Below are 17526 nucleotides of genomic sequence, written 5' to 3' on the forward strand. Positions count from 1 at the left end.
GGAGATCACCGTGCAGTGCTGGCTACCCTGTACTAGAGCAATTTTAAAACACACCAGACTTACCATGAATAGAGGTACATGCAAATCAACAGGGTCAGCTCTTGAAAGATGCAGTCCTCCCCTTTGTTTCCTACCTCTGAGCATCTGTGTGCCTTCTTGGAGCACTCCCCAGCCCAGCTGAGACAGCTCAGGAGATGTATTAAACTCACCTGGGTTCATCTTTAGGCAGAGCTGAGCCCTGAGCACTTGTGCTGACTTTTGTCACCACTTGAGATGCAGCTAAAGCAGCTCCTGACTGTTTCTTCAAAAGCACACGAAAGCAGCCGTGCTGCTGCTCAAGGAAAGAACATGGGCAGGACTTAAAAACAAGGTTTGGAGAAGCCTCAGCTTGACTGCTCATTTTAAGGACACAAAGAAGCAACCTGACTGTCAAAGCTTGATTATGGTTAATGCTAAACCTCAGCCCAACTGGACACAGCCCAGCACAGAGCACGGGGAAGGACTGCCAGCTTATGGCAGCTCTGCTGTGAATCCGTAAGGCATAAGAAAAACCCAAGCAGGATCTGTTTGTCACCTCACTGAAGCGTGCTACAGCTGCTCTGGTTTTACAAGGCTTTAATTATTGGCCAATGCATGCTGTAATTGATGCTGCATCACCTGACAGTGGCAGAGGTCTGCTAAACACACACAGCAATGGGGGACAGGGAGGGGCAAGGGGGGGGAGCATAGCGGGGGGGCTACAGGGCCCTATGAGGGTCGTGGGGGGGGGACATGGTGCTACAGGGGGGGCACGGGGCCCTATGGGGGTAATGGGGGGATCTTGGGGGAGATGTCAAGGGGTGGCATGGTCCTATAGGGGGGCACAGGGCCCTATAGGGGTCTTGGGGAGGTAAAAAAGGAGGGGGAGTCAAAGGGGGGCACAGGGCCCTATGGGGAGGGCATAGAGCCCTATGGGGTTCATGGGGGGGGGCAGGATCATATGGGGGGGCACAGGCCCTATAGGGGCCATGGAGGGGTCTTGGGGAGGTCACAGGGGGGTCAAGGGGGGTATGATCCTATGGGGGGGGCACAGGGCCCTACAGGGGTTATGGGGGGGGGGTCAAGTGGGGGGCATGGTCCTATTGGGGGGGCACAGGGCCCTATAGGGGTCTTGGGGCAGTCATGAGGGGGGTCAAGGGGGGCACAGTCCTATGGGGGTCATGGGGGGTCCCGTGGGCGGTGTCAATGTGGGGCATGGTCCCATAGTGGGGGGAGCATGGTCCTATGTGGGGGGGTCTACAGGGTGCCTTGCATTACCTTATGAAAGGACATATTTGGATCCACAGACGATGCAAGCTACTTCCCAACACTGCACCAAAGCCAACTTCAGCATGGTGCTTTGAGACACTTTAACTCTTCAGACCAAGATTCAAGCTCTGGGCACACGGCTTTAGGCCAAGACAGAGCCTAAAAACCCTCACTTCTTACTATTCCCTTTCTGATCTCCCCACCCCCAATACTGCTCCGGCTCTGCCATCCCTGTTTGCTTTACTGCCATTTCCAGAAGCTCCTCCCGACAGACTCCACTCCGCCTGGGATGCTTCATACAACTTGCACTGAAGTCACCCTCATTATGACTAGTAATCACTTCCATCTGGGACATCCTGGCTAAACCCAAAGCAGCTCCAGCGCAGCAATCCACCACCCATCCATCTGCTACAAATGCACCTATCACTGAGACCAGGAAAGCAGGGAGCCCGTTCTGACGGCAGCTCAAGAAGAAAAGCTCAGTTACAATTGCTAATTTCAATTTCAAATTAGATCCCTACTGCATGAAGACAATGCAAGCTTTAAACACCAGGAGACCACAGTCACTATGGAGCACAACAGCCAAGTGGAAAGGTGACTGAAGCTGCCATGAAACACTTCTCCCCCTCTAACTGGAGGAAAAGAAACACAGAATAGATGTGTTACAAAACTTAATGCTTTCAAAGGACACATCCACATCTTTCTGCTGTACGCAGATTGAGACTTCCAAGCTGCTCTTTATTGCTCTTGCAGCGGAGAAAGCCAACGAGGAACGTGGAAAAGAAAGCCCAGAAAGCACTGCATCAGGACCAACAAAACCAGCAGGAAGAGAATTCAATTAGGAAGTAAAAAGAGAGCTAAAACAAAGAAAGAAGCATGGGAAAGGCAAACTCTTAGCTGGCAGGAGGCAATGCAATTCCCCAATACCTACAGGCACCGTTTACAGGTAAAGAAGGCAGTTTATCCCCGTTACCACGATGGAGCTAACAGCACAGCAGCCTGCTGAGGGTGCAGCAGTGCTCCTCTCCATAAAAAACAGATGCATCTGTGCCCCATCTCCTCCTCAGGTGCCCAGCCCCTATTTATCGCATTCACAGCTCTGCTCAGCCACACAAAAGGCCAATGATTATTTCTCTACAGGCAACTCTCAGAAGCTGCAGCGTGGAAGCAAAACCTGAACCGGCATCTGATGGGAGCAAATGAGATGAGATTTCTGCAAAGCAGAAATGGGATGGAACAGAACATCAACAAAAGAAACACTTGCATAGCCATTTATAGCTGTTCCCAGAGCAGTGAGAAAGACTTCAATTGCTCTGAGTGCCAAAGATGACAGCGTAACAAAAGAAATTATATGACAGGCTGCTGTGCTTTCACAAACCAAGGCATAACATTCTGGGTTGGGTACCAAGAAAGTGAGGAACACGCATAGAAGTGTCCCCCCAACAGCTGCCTTGTGCCCTTATGGCCACCCAGGAGCTGGCTCTGCTTCGGGCAGAGAGAACAGTGCAACCTGTCAGCACCCTGAGGGCTGGGATCAGACAAGGGACAGCAGTCCCCATGGGGCTGCCAAGTTACACACACAGGAGCCCAGCAGCTTTTAATGTGCAATCTGGCATGCTCAGAAAACAAATCAAGATTCTCTTCCTCAGTCAGATTCCCCCAACCATGGCTATTTAAACTGGAATTGATTTTAATTTGGTGGTGCCATGGCTAACAGGCAGAGCTGGCAGCCAGGGCTCCTGTATGACATTCCTCATTCCACACAGTGTGTTAAAAGCAGCATCCCATTTCATGAGATCCTTCAGCCCAGGATGAGAAGAGAGAACCAGTTACCCAGCTGCTACCAGGCTGAACCCACAGTGCCTGCAAGCTCCCCCTGCTTCTAGGGCTGCCTTCTTCTTGAAAACAGGCACTGAACTTTGTGCTTCCTGCTGCTGGAATACAGCAGGACTTCAGTTAATACTCTATGGACACAAAGCACACATCTCAGCCAAAAAGACTTCTTCCAGCTAAGCATCCAATTGTCTTCTTCTTCTTGGTGTTTATTCTTCTCTTTTAAAGAGAAAAGCTTATTACTGTAACATCTTTTTACATCCTCATGAATAGCTCACAGGGTAATTTTATCCCCAAAGGCAGAAACTTACCATAAAACGAGGCACTCCCTCATGCAGCACTACACAACTTGCTGCCTGCATTACTAATGTAGGGAGGGAGAGACAGCACAGTGGTGATAAACTCACACCTGATGACCACAAACTGCTCTCTGCATCAACCTCCACTGCAGTTCTGTATGACAAGAACCAGCACAGCGTTACAGGCAGTACGAGTTACCCAGGGTCACACTGTAGCAAGGACCATTCCCTTTTTGGGGGGGACAGAGGAAAGAGACAGAGTGAGCCAGTAACAAGGCTGATCCCTTCTATCAGATACCTTCTCCCCAGGCCGAATGCTGCCACATTTCAGGAGGTTGATGTCAGCCTTGCAGTCGTCCATGAAGCCACAGATGAGCCGGTAATCACTGAAGATAATGGCTGTCATCTTTGTGATGTACTGATGGCACTGGTACTCCGTGATGTTGCCTCTGTGATCCACCAAACATGACACCAAGAAGCCTTTGCCGACTGGTTCATCTGCACACTCCTTGATCTGATAAAATAAAAACACAGAATTGAAATACAGTGGCTGAAGCATGTGGAGAAAGCAAAGGCAGTGACCTTGAGGGCTGGAAGCCCTCTTGCTCCACAGCCATGTTTCATAATAACCAACGCTGAATCCCTGCAATCAAGCGCATTTGTTTGAAAAATTACAGTTTGACAACCTTTATTTAGAAAACAGAGACTATTACAGCATCACTAAATCATACTTGGACCCATGTGAACCACTCGACCCCTCGCACAACACAGCATTCTGGCTGGAAGCAAGACTGACCCAAAAATCAACACAATATTTATGGAAGTGTTTATAACTCGCTGGAAGCTGCAAATATCACTGCAGAGGAAAACTCTCACCAAACTGGCTTTTAATCAGGCTCACCAGCATTCTTTATGCTGATCTTCACTGCAGGCAGAGAGCAAGCAAGCCTGCCTCCAGAGCTGCATCTTTGGTTTGGGAGCCACGAGCCAAACCAGTGCACAGCCCTGGCTCATATTATTGCTTTATTAAGCAACAAATAAAGGAAGGAAGCAATAAATAAAGCAATAATATGGAGGAATCACTGCTCAGCCACACAACAAGAACACACCTACCTGTCAATGGAAGCAGAATGGGCTAACACTGTGCTAGCAGTATAAACCAACTGTATGCGTTGGGCTTCTGTGGAAAAACCACTAAAACCAGTGCAATTGCTATGCACCTGCCCAGTATCAGATAACAAGAGACCACGCAGGATTACTGCTATTTACCCGGCTCGTTTTTAAGTGAAAACCACTCACCAAATGGTGGAAGAGCAGCAATTCATGCTGCTCACCACAACTTCAGCACAACGCTGGCGGGGACGCATTTAGCACAGCTCAAGTTCTGTGCTTTCCCTGCTGCTTTTAGACATCACGTCCCAGATTTAGAGGGCATCATTTACAACAACGCCAGATTGTCACTGTACAGAAGTGGTAATTACACAGACTGTTAAAAGAGCATTTACAGGAACGCCTTGGTAAAAATCCTGCAGCAGCTACGTGACATAAAACGGGGTGGGAGGGGAAAAATATCCTTCCACGACTGCAAGAAATGGAATTCAATAGCTTTGGCAGTGTTTGCTTTTGGGAGCTACCAAACTCAAGCAATGCAAGCCTTTAAGACAAGCTGCTTTCCTTCCACTCTCCACCTCCCAGCCTTCTTTTACCAGCCACGTTCCTCGATCCCTCCTTACACTGTGTGATGCTTTCCCACAAGCACTATTCTTACCCAGCTCAGCTCATGCTAAGAGAAGGAGCAGAACCTTAACAGCCTGCAAAGAGACAGCAATCAAGCATCCTTCACTCACACCACCACCTCCCCAGGTTTTGGGGCCAGGCTCCTGCTGTCAGTCTCCCTCAGATCTTTGTGTGCTTCTCTTTTACTAACTGAGAACTTTGTTAAGAAAGGGGGATGATGCAGGTGAGTACACGAGGAGACATGGGGAACCACTGCTTAGCTGCTCAGCACTGAGGCATTCCTGCATCACCAAAAGTCCGTCCTACAGAAAACAGACATACAAACCAGGGTTGCAGGCAATCTGCTATTCGTGCAGCTGGCTTCAGGGAAACCTATGTTAAAGGCCACAAAGGAGCCACTATCTCGAGCAAACTGAATGTTTAAGAATGAGTTTTGGCAGAGGGCAGGCGGTAACTCTCACTGCAGAGGAGCGTGCAGCTGCAGGGCTTACCCAGAACATTGCTGGCACTGTTCTCCATCATAAGGAGATGAGAAATTCTCAGTGCCACGACAGCAGTGTGCAGTGCTTACCTCTGCGATGGTGGACTTGCAGACTTCTCTGGCCACGGACTCGAACTTGGGATCTGTAGTCAGGTTCAGCTTGTAGTTCCACAGGAGCTAGAGAGAGCATTTGTAGAAAGAAGGCTTGAGAGCTGCCCATGGAGGAACTGCTGCTTTGCTTCAGGAAATAATCAGACATCAACATTCCAGATCGCTATCATCATCCTTCTACAGCACAACAATCAATGCAAAGTCTCCTTGACAACAACTTTGTCTTCTCATTTCTGCAGCACATTTCTTATCCTGAACAAATTCAGACTGCCAGAAATCTTTCTGTAAGGTCACGGGCTGACTCACTGGAAGGAAATACAGCTAATGAAGACATCCACGCAACCAAAGGGGAAAAAACAATGAGAGCTGCGAGATGCTACCTGCTGCCTATTTAGCTATGTTTTCAGTCCCCCACACCTCCGTGCTGTGGTTCATCTGCCTGACACAAACCACTTAACAAAGTCCTCAATGCAAGCAGATTTGATGCTCAGCACTTAACTAAAGCCTTGCAAAAAAGGGAAGGAGACTGCATCCAGGCCCTGACTCACTGCCCTCTACCAAGGGCTGCACTCAGACAACTTCTGTGGATGCGAACGCCCTTCAGACCGACAGGTTCTCTTTTGCTGAGCAGACTCATCCATCAGAAACAGGGCTGCCAAACACCACAGTCAGGGTGGCAGGAGCCAGAGATGAGCTCATGCAGGAGCCCGGATGCATTGGGTCACCCTGCAGGAATCAATCTGGGGCAAGTTATGCTCTGCAGACAGGTCCACGCCTCGGCTTTCCTCCTGAGGCACCACAAAGTGAAAATAAAGGGTAAGAAAGCAAAACCTCGGCAAATTAACAGCCAGGGATGCTGCCCGAGAGGAGCGCTATCAGCTCATCTGTTTTCCTCCAGGAATTTATCTTGTGTTTAAACAGATTGAACAGCTTTAAGAATTCATTCCTAATGCTCTGCCTTCGCAGCGGAAGCCAAACGAATATCAAAACGCTCGAGTTTTGTCAAACTTCTATTCTGAAATCTCAGTTGTAAGCCAAGAGTTGAGAAAACAGGGAAATGTGTTCAGACAGAAGGAGAGCAGCTCTGCACCAGCCCTGAGACGGCGGAAGCACACACACAGCTAAAAACGTTCCACTTTCACACCTCCTAGCAAGGCTCTGTCGTGGTGAAATGCTAAATAAAGAGATCCCAGTGTATGTTGAGGGGCCTAAGTTGTAAACAAGCAAGTTGAATAAACAAAGAGAATTAGCGGGGAGATCGTCCCTGCAAAGAGCATCTCCCAGCCAGGATCGGGAGGACAAGAACGAGGTGTAAGAGCATAAGAATGCACTTGCAAACCTCAGAGGGCCTTGGCATCAGATCTCTCCAAGGAAACTGTCCCACAGAAGGCAGAAGAGAGGTTACATTTGTGGCTTAAAACACAGATTCTGAACCTCAGCAACATTTTCCCAGGAGAGAGGATCAGCAGCTGTAAAACCAAACCTACAAACTCTGCTGGGAATGCCCAGTTGGACAGCATTGCCAGGGTTGGTTTTGGCATATACCACTAATAAACCAAATCATGGCTTCCGAAAAAGGCTCTGCCTTCTTATTTTAGCCCCCAATGTAGAGTTAGCTTGACAGCCTGAAACCTGGCTAACAGTTTGCTCAGTTAAACACAGCACTGAGAGGAAATCTGTTCCCAAAGTAGCCAAGCAGTTCAAGCTGCTTCGAAATATCACACCCCCATGGCATTCTGCAAGCAAGTCGAAGAATTTAGCAGGTGCGAAAGCAACACAGAAGTTTAAATTCAGCACTGCTCACATCTCTCCAGAAGGAGCTCAGCATATTGCTCCAAGTAATGCACAGGAACAGGAGCCACCCCCCAAGTGCGAGCCAGGAAAGATATCTGCTGCGTTCCTCGGATACAAGAGCTTATAGTGCTCCCTTCTGAAGTTTTCACTAAGAACAGACTGGCTGCTCTTGGTTACAGAAGTCGTGTTGTGCTCTTCCTCCACAGCCCAGCAACTCAAGTGCATCCTAATTAACGCTTCCTGCAAACTCCACCTAAAGTACTTGAGGCTGAAAGGGATGGGAGCTGCAAAGGGCCCAGTGGGAGGCAGAAGGAAACAAAGCAATACTTACGTGGTTGCAGTCTGAAGAGATTTCGTTGTCTGGCTGAAAGGAGACAAGAAAAAAAGAAGCGTCAGTTCACAAATGTATTGAACACACAGAAGAACACAGTGATAGAAATGAACACGCTCGTCTTGCTTTCATTGTGAAAAAAATGACACAACAGAAGTGTCAAAAAGCTGCACAGTAAGGTGATGGCATCCAAGCATCCCAAAGGCTCCAGGTGCTCTATGGTGGAAGTGGCACAAGGGCAGCACTGAGGGAGATGCCACAAAACCATGGATGGGCACGTCTGCATCCGGCCCAACTGCCCCAGCCAATAAAGCCAAACAGCACCCGTGGGAAATGGCAGGCTGACATCCACTGCGACTGAAGGGATTTACAGCAGCTCCGTCACAAAGGCACTGAGCAGCAAGCAACCCTGACTCAGCAGCTCTGAGCCCAGCCACCCAGAGGCAGGGCGCCCGCACCACCAGCACCACCAGGTCTGTGGGAAAAAGGAAGCACGAGAAAGGCTTCCAAGTCCATAATTACAGCCATCACCGACCAATGCACTGCTGTTCTGAATAGCAGGAAGTGGCAGGAATTACCTTGCCACAGAGTTCCAAACACAGAACCCACCTGAAGGCTCGCAGCCACTCCTTACAGCTTGAGCAGACTGCCACCTCTCCGAAGCAATCATCAGTTTGAAAATTAACCTTTAAAAAGCTTGGTATCCTAACAAATGCCCCTTCAGGATCCTCAGACCACAGCGATGGCTCTCACAACTGAAACACCGGGACAAAACCCAGGCTGCACCATGTGGAAGCAGCAGCTCTAGCTTTCTGCACCCAACTCAACCACTCCGCAAGAGGGAAGCTTCAGGCTGCAGCCAACCCCAGAAGCAGACAAACACCCTCCATGGATGCTGCTGCTTCAGACTACCAGCTTCTTTGCAACATTATGTGAATTAGCACTGTATTTACCCCATAGAGGATGGGCATATCCAATAGCAGACCGGCAGCAGAACCTAGAAAGGCTGGAGAGCACTCCCCAAAGCATCCCACTTACTCGGGCGTCCTGCAATCTCATTAGCTTTGCTTTACTTTCATCAAAGATTAACACTCAGTGTGCTTTTTATGGAGAGATGAGCCCAAGCCGATAACAGACTGGTTTGCACCAGCTTGGGAAGTTCAGGCAAGCTTTTCTGGAACAACAGGACATTCGAATGCTGTGCATGAAAATGCGAGGCTGAGAAATGGAGCCTTGCTCTGAGAAAGGCCATGAAGTTGCACGGGAAATAAGGCAGCTTTGGCACTGCATATATTCACAGTTCAGCAGCTAAGCTTGCAGAAGTGAGGGATGCAGCCACCAATGCTTGATACAGAAAAAGATGACCTCTGACCAGCTCAGCTGCTCCTCACCTCCCACCATGTGAGTGCACGAGGGGCAGTGCCAACTGCTTCTCCCCACCAAAAAGGAGCAAAAGGGAGAGAAAAAGTATTTCTACCTTTTGCATCCCATTCACTGAGGGGCTGAGTTTTTGAGGAAGGGGAAGAGCAACCTCTGCAACAGCGGTGCCTTTCTGAGCAGGCTGCACCCACCCACTTCACCCCAAAAAGCAGTTTCAGAGCAACGCGCTTCTGTAGGAAGCATGAAGAAAATGGAAAACTGAGTCTTGAACTACCACCAGGAAAAGCTGAGGAGCAAGAAGAGCTGCTCTGTGCCACTGCCAGGCTGCAGACCTGATAAAAAAAGTGGCCAAGAGGCATGGGGCAGTGGGAGCACCTGGCACCGCATGATATTCGGGCGCCAGGGAACAGAGGACACTGTGCCAACTGTGGGACTGAGAGCTCCTCCTACATCCATCCCCAAGGATCAAGACCAAGGATCTGAACCCTATTCACACCACTGGATTTTGGTGAGCAAGGTAAGAATCCCAGCAGGCTACCAAGGATGAAGGCTCTCACCCCCCAGTCTGTCTGGACAGCCAGGGCTGCCCCTTCCCTGGTGCAGAATCCAGCACTGCTCTTGTGAAATCCACGTGGTTGGTGATTACCCAGCTCTCTGGTTTGTTTGGATCTCTCTGCAAAGCCTCTCCACCCTCAGCAGAGTCAACAGCTCCTTCCAATTGAGCATCACCAGTGATGGACAGCTATCAGCTGTGGGCAGCCTTCAGGCACTGGGGACAACCTGGGACTGGCCTGAGTGAGAGCCAACAAGAACCAAGCATGCAGCAAAGCAATAAAAGAAAATGGTGATTTGCTTGCTATTGGTGCACTCTACCTAAGCTCTTGTGCAAAGATCAGAAGGTCCATTAGGAAACGATGCCAATTAGAGCAGCCACGTCCCCACGACTGCAGGCAGGACAGGCCAGGCTGGGGGCCCAGCTCAGCGTGCTGCCACGTGCACACCTATAGCAAAGCACAGAGCATGTGTCTGCAGCACTAGGCAGGGTTGAATTTCTTCACTCTGACCTCAAACAAACAAACATTTATCACCATCACCCGCAGAGATATGGCAGATAACCCAGGAGCTGCTAAACAAGGAGGCTATCAGGCTGCTAAGGGAAAATGACTCGGGAGCCACGTCCTTCACACAGCTAACAGCAGTACCTTTGTCCCAGCAGCGCAAGGCTACAAGGAGGCAATTCAGAGCTCAGGTGTCAGGCAGCCAGCCTTGCACTGCCACAGCAAGAACCAGGGGGCAAGAACCAGCTCAGCAAGCCCAGGCAGTTCCTGCAGGCCTTCCCTCCCCACAGCCAGCTCAGGATGGTCCACAGCACTTTGTGGAACATGGGCAGACACAGGCAGGAATCCTTCTGGGATGAGAGAAATCTGCCCATCCTCAAAGCTGCTGGAACATCTCGCAGCATAAGGCTGCAGCAAGCCAAGTTCGCGCATCCTGCACTCCTGCAAGCATCACGTGGGATTAAAAAAGTTAAATTGGTGATAAAACAGATGAGAAGACTTTGTGATTTACTTACATGCTTAGTAAACATACAAGCACAGCCCTTCTCTGCAGTGACAGAAAATGCTCCGGTTTGGTTTCACATGCACTGCAAGTGACCGCAGATCACAGCGCAGCTGAAGGGCATACACCAGTTTTGACAGCCCAACACCCCTGCAGGTTCTTTGCAGCCAGCTGGGTGCCAGCAGCCCTCTCTCCTGCAGCTCCTCCTGCTTCCGTCCCTGCATGGGGGGCCCCCAGGCCTGAAGCTCTCTTTGCAGTCGCCTTCCTCATTTCAACACCAGCCCCGTGCATCAGAGGCTGTTCTAACGCTCAGCACCATCAAAGCAAACTCATCCCAGATGTCTGCTTTTGCTCTTGCTGGCTGCTCCTCTCCATTCTCCTGGAGGTTTTCCAGCCTGCCCTGATGCGCTGCAGAGCACGACGAGCCCCAAAGTTATTTGTTTGCCACAGCAGTGGCAGCACTCCTCAAAGCACCTTTCTGAGCAAGTGCTGCTTCCTCATCCCTGCTCCCACAGATAACAGAATGCTGTGCTGCAAAGCAAAGCAATGCAGCTCCAGCTGCAGCCAGCTCCGTCACCCAGCTGCAGTGCTCCGCCAGGCTGCCCTGCACAGAGCTCTGCTCAGCACCAACAGAACAATGCTGCTAGCAGCCAATATTCATATCTGTTATTCAGTGTGGGCCCATTACTCCTATTCTCCATGCTCCGAGCCATACTTTCTTCCCCCAGGAGTGCTCTCCTCCCTTCGTCAGTGGGGCACAGCTGTCCCATCCCACAGGGGCCCCGTCCCCAAGGACTGTGCCCACTGCCCAGGGCAGCAGCACCGCTCTCAGCCCTATGACTTAAATCCACACGTTCCACCCCGAACCAAAATAAGCCGGCACTCAAGCAGGTGGGAGGCAGACTCAGCTAATTTTAACTCCTGCCAGCTCTTCTACTCAGAGGCTATAGAAACCAAATACCTCAAAGCAGCTCAACCACAAACCACAGGAAGAGCAGCGTTACTCTGAAGCCTTCCCTCCCCCCGGACGCCACAAGAGCCCCGCTCTCACCCAATGCTCTAAGGCTGAAGACAAAGCAAATCTTGAATCACAGAACCGTTCAGGTTGGAAGAGAGCTCAGACCCCCCAGCCCACCCCACCATGCCCACTGACCACCTCCCTGAGAGCCCCTGCTGTGCTTTAATTAAATCTCTGCTCGCACCAGAAGCAGCCCGGTGAACGGCAAAGCAATTCGGCAGATAATGTCTTGCTGTTTTTAAGTGTTATTAAAAAGACAGAAACATTAAGATGCAAGCATTTAAATAATTACAGAGCAGATCTGTTTAGTCAAGAAAAATACCCAGCTTAGCTATTGCTAAGGCTAAAATTAGCTGCAAAATAATACAGCCAGACTAGAAAACTCCAGAAAAATTACTGCTGTGCTCAAGCAAGACTGAAATTATTCCAATCCAGGCTTTGAGCTTACTTATATCTGCCTGGGATACTGATCTCCACAACGCTTGGTCCTCCTTGTCATTAAGGCTACCAAGAAATTAATGAAGAGATCAGAAAGCCAAGGTGAAGCCAGCTGACCCCACCGTCCTTAGGCACCCCGTACAGCACAGAGATTGGAATCCTTCCTCCTGGAGATGGATGCAATGCAGCACGGCCAGCACACTTAGCTGTTCTGCATGCAAGCAGATGGCGAGTGTGCAGCAAACCCAAGGTGTCAGCAGCTGCACTTTGGTTGGCAGGAGCTGATGAGCTCGGGTCTTCTGCAGCCTTAACCATTCTAGGAGAAATACAGCACTGCTTCACTTCCACCTGCCCAAAGGTGGAGCACTCCACCCCAAAAAAGCAAGAAACACTGCATTAAATAAACACTCAGAGCATAGCAAACTAATGGTGCTGGGATAAATGGCAGCTTGGTTTTCAGCCCAACAGGAGGAAGGAGGTGAAAACAGGAAAGGCAGCTGCCTCCACGCTGCATCCTCTGCTATGCACTAACCATGCTCAGCACTTGGGCTTCAGGAGCACTTGTGCACGCAGGATGGAAGCTTCTCATGAGGAACTGCATTTCACACGGTACAAGTTACCCAGCAAGGTTTATTGGAGCCATCTGCACCAATAAGGAAATGAGTCAGCAGCCGCCAGCAGCCCTGATTCATCACCCAGAGCTCGTGCTATTTAGGAACCTGCGTACAGCATGCAGGGCAGAGGCAACGACAAGCCGTTCTATGGGATGTAAAACACAACCCAATTTACATGCATTTGTTTTTGCTTTGCTCGGGCACCGTTTCTGCAGCAGCACAGGCGCTGTGCAGCAGAACTCCAGCCTGGATGAATCATAATGTTGTCTTTATGCTGCTGGAAGAAAAGCAAATTCTGTTTATTTTAACCCCAGATAAAATCACTTGGAGTTTCTCCAGTGAAACTCAATGTGAATAAGTCCTCAGAGACACCGAGGAGGCAAGGTTTCCATGGGACTGGTAACAAGCTAGCAAATGAGAAGCCCATTTGCCTTCAGACCTGGCAAACAAAAGCCCTGTTACAGCACCAAACTGAGCGCCTTTGCTCAATTTGTCCCTTACAAAAGCCTGCACACAGTGTTATGGAAGCGCTGCACCTCCCTATGAGGGCTGTGCGCTCCCAGGAAGCTGCTTCCCAGCAGGTCAGCATCTCACAGGGTGGTGAGGCACTGGAACAGGTTGCCCAAGGAGGCTGTGGATGCCCCATCCCTGCAGGCATTCGAGGCCAGGCTGGATGTGGCTCTGGGCAGCCTGGGCTGCTGGTTGGTGACCTGCACACAGCAGGGGGTTGGAGCTGGATGAGCACTGTGCTCCTTTGCAACCCAGGCCATGCTGTGATCTGCCCCACACAGTGTGCCCTGCGCCTCCCAGAGCTCCTCTCCAAAGAGCAGCGGGGCTTTCAGCCTGAGCTCTTCCTCTCAATGCCTACACAGAGCCATTCAGCCACGCGTTCTGCCTGGAAATCCTGGATGCGATGGCAATTCAGAGGATTTAAAACGATGCTGCGGTAAGCAGCCAGATCAGCTTCCCTCAGGCCAAGAGAAGAAATTATAGCTGGCCAGCTTTACACAGATGAGCAAGTTTGAAAAAAATAAAGACGTATTTGATGCTGGATGTTAAAAGAGAGCTCAAGGAGCTTTCTGGAAAGCAGCGTTAGTAGAAAGATGTCTTACCGGTACGCGGCCAGCCAGACACCTGCACACAAATCCTTCCAATTACTGTTTCCATAACTCCTACTTAAAAAGCTATGAATAAAGACAAGCTGCAATTAAAGAGACTGAGCACACCTCCGGTTTCTCCACTAATAGCTGTGGAGTGGAAATAACGGGGGAGGAAGGGGCAGGGGAGGAAAAGGAAAACCCAGCTGCTGCCATGCTGCTCAGCCACAGCACCACCGCTGTGCCACTGCCACCATCAGAACACCAGGGTTCAACCAGCAGTCCCACTGCTTTGAGTCGGCCTCTTCCTCCCACTTGTGCTCAATTTTGTTGTTAGCCAGCCAGAAGGCTGGGATGGTAGCCCCAAATCCTGCCTGAGTTACACAGGGCAGGATGGAAGGACCGGAATGTAACTTGAGATAGGATGGAGAGGTGACAGAGTCAAGTTGTGCCAGGAGAGGTTTAAGCTGGAAATTAGGACCAATTTCTGCTTCAGAAGAGCAGTAAGGCAGTGGCACAGCTGCCCAGGGAGGGGTGGACTCACCATGCCTGGAGATGTCCCAGAGCCCTGGGGATGTGGCACTGAGGGATGTGCTGGGGGATCCGAGAGGTCTCCTCCAACCTTAAGGATCCACATGAGCAACACTGCACCTTCTCCCTGATCTTTCCTTTACAACTACAAGAGAGCTTCAGAGTAGAAATACACAGTGGGTAGCAGCTCTCATTTGACAGAAAACACCACGCTCCAGTCAATGGTGGTGATGTGTTGCACTGCTGACCTGTTTGAAGTTACACATGAAAGCAATGTTCTCCTACCATCTTAAGGCCAGCTGGGCTGGAGAAATAAACATTAAATTACAAACTCCAGCCTCTACAGGCATGGAAATCCACAGCAGGGAACACCTGGTTTTCAGGAACACTGCCATGATGCTGATGGCAATACCCAGGCAGTCCTCACTGCAGAACCTGGTAGCATTTTGTCCCACCCACGAGGCAGAATAAAGATGTTTTCCTTAGAAGACAGCACTTGAAACAGTACGAAGGGATGTGCTAAAAGTCCTGAAGCAGACCAAAGTTCCCTCCAAGCACCTCACTCCCTGCCTTCCCCTCACCATGCTGACTCTGATCCGCTCTCATTGGTATAAAGCCCTCATGCAGACACATTTTTTTGCCCACTGTGAACATTCAAGCCCTTTGCATGCAGATGAACCAGACGATAAGAAATAAAAGATGCTGGCACAGCGCAACTTCTGTGACGACAAGGTGAGATCTGAAAGCATCGGGCACAGGTTAACCCTGCCAAAAAAAACAAATGATGACTTTGGTCTCCTGCGATCTCCTTGCCTGGCTTTGGTCTTCGTAGCAGGATGAGAGGATACCAGGTGCCAGCCTCCATACAGGAGAGCACAGCAGCTTAGGAACTCACCCACCGATTAGCCAACCGTTCATGCAGGTGTTCCTAAGGTCACCAATCGAGAGCAGAGCAGAGGCTGGGAACACCACTGTCCCAGGACTGCTGAAGGCGAGATAAAACGTGCAACAGAGGCATGAGATGCTTTAAACGTGTGCAGAAAGAAATCAGATGTTCCCAAATAAAGCCCTACAAGGTAGGAGCATCCCCAGCAAGTGTGCATGTGGCACTACATGCAACCCATCCCTCCGCTGTAGGGCACGTGCACTCTCTTTAGTGAAGTCAGCAGAGCATACACTGAAAGTCATCACCTACAGCTCCTCTGGCATTAACTGGGTAAGAGCCCAATTGTGGCACAACAGGAGTTGCAGGCATCCAAAAAATGAAAGCAGATGGAGAGAAGCAACTCATGAGCTTTATTCCCCAACATCAGGCATTCAGATGCAATCCTCAGGGTTCCCCCCACCCACGTTTAATGGAAAGTGCTCCTCCACAGGTTTCCATCCACTTTAGAAGGTGGTAAGGAAGAGATGCTGCTTTGTGTAGTGAGTTCTGCACAGCTCACAGGGAGTCCCAGCACAGGGCATGGCAATGCCTTCCATCCCCACTGCCTTGGGAACAAGAAGCAAGGACAGAAAAGCCTTAAAGCAAGCTAAGGACTGCCAGCTTTAGACAGTTTTCACTTTATCACACACGGACCAAGCGTTCCAAAAGCAGCATTTTCAGGCTCCCTGAAGCCTGCAAAATTGAATTTAGTAAATTCAGGTTTACATTTGTAGCTATACCAGAGCACTTAATGCGCTAACCTGAGGCAACCAGATTAATACGGATATTTTTATAATGGATAAATCTAGGAAATTATCAAACAAGCCTTGACGTTGAAGTCAAGAAGAGATGATGCCGTGGAGTAACCCTGAACCACTCCTACACAAGGAAGTATCTTTTTAGCTCATCCTTTTCCCAAAACGGACCCTAAAATAATCAGCTCCAGCACAAACCCCTTGGAGGAGCCACAGAAGAGAAGCTATGCTGCAGAGAATCCCCCCACAAACAACCCCGAACCCACATCACCACCCTCCCTGCTTCTCAATAACTGTCATGGAGAGGTTCTGCTTATTTGCTGCTTTCTGCTGATATGCAGTCGCTCACAGCAGCCTCAACAGCTGCCGACGGGGGCAAGGGATGGTGCAGGGCAAATGGAGAGTGGTCAAGCTGAGCTACTGCAGACCCACATCCTGCAAATCAACCCCAGCACTCAGGGATAGGCCAGAAGCCAGCAGAAAAATGTGTATTCTTTTCTCTGCAGGACGAGAGGGATCATTCAGGCAAATGTCCATGTCCTGGGAACCTCAGAGACCAAGGAAGGGCACAAACCTGTGGGGAAGCCACGCTCACATGCTGACTCTCCTGAGTTGTTTCTAATAGGTGACAGTTCTGCTGTGCCAGAGCTGCAGCCATTTCTGCATGCAAACTGGGTGAGAAGAGGCAGAGAGCTGCAGATCGGTACCTGTAACCCTACCATGCTGCATGCATCTTCCCATGCTAGATGCGCTGTGCTTCTCAAAACAAAAATAGCTGATTTGGCCCTTGTCAGTTATACTGGTTATTATGTTAGTGCCCACAACTTGCAAACAAAGCTCTCTGCAGGTGAGCACCACGTTGCTACAGACATGCAGCAACCCCAGGAGAGCTCTGACACCAAACCCACCCGGATGCACTGCTGCTCCGACCCAGCTCCCAGGCTTGTTATCACAAGCATTAGCGCTGCAGTTTCCCACGGGTTCACACGTTTGCAAGTAATAATTTCAGGCAAAGCAGGCTCCTGCCATTGGAACGTGCAAAGCTGCTTCTCAGAGCGCACACACTGCTACCTGCTGTCAGCCCCGCATCCTCAAGTGGGCATCTTCAAACGAGTGACAGCCCTCAGAAACCTGAGCGCTTCCACTCGTCCTCACAGCGCACACCTGCAAAGAAAGCAGCCACCCAACAATATAGTCTTCCCTCATGCTTTTCAGTGAACCGGCCTTGACTGATTCCAATTGCTAGAGTCACACAAGGCTCGCTTGCTGGATGCAGAGCTCTGAGGTACATAAATAAAACTTGCTTCTGCAAACCCAGACTTGCTGCAGCTTGCT

General features: G+C 50.1%; 1 protein-coding gene across 1 annotated transcript in view; it reads right to left on the bottom strand.

The window, feature by feature from the left end:
• GLG1 (golgi glycoprotein 1) overlaps positions 1 to 17526 on the bottom strand; it is a 59844-nt gene that overhangs the window by 27692 nt on the left and 14626 nt on the right. Inside the window, exons 2-4 of the mRNA XM_048958152.1 lie at positions 7874 to 7906; positions 5728 to 5814; positions 3718 to 3933 (exon numbers count right to left, since the gene is read on the bottom strand). Of these exons, the coding sequence (XP_048814109.1) occupies positions 3718 to 3933; positions 5728 to 5814; positions 7874 to 7906 (336 nt within the window). The remainder of the gene's footprint in view (positions 1 to 3717; positions 3934 to 5727; positions 5815 to 7873; positions 7907 to 17526) is intronic.

This window comes from Lagopus muta, chromosome 12, assembly GCF_023343835.1.
Source record: "Lagopus muta isolate bLagMut1 chromosome 12, bLagMut1 primary, whole genome shotgun sequence".
NCBI classification, from domain to species: domain Eukaryota; kingdom Metazoa; phylum Chordata; class Aves; order Galliformes; family Phasianidae; genus Lagopus; species Lagopus muta.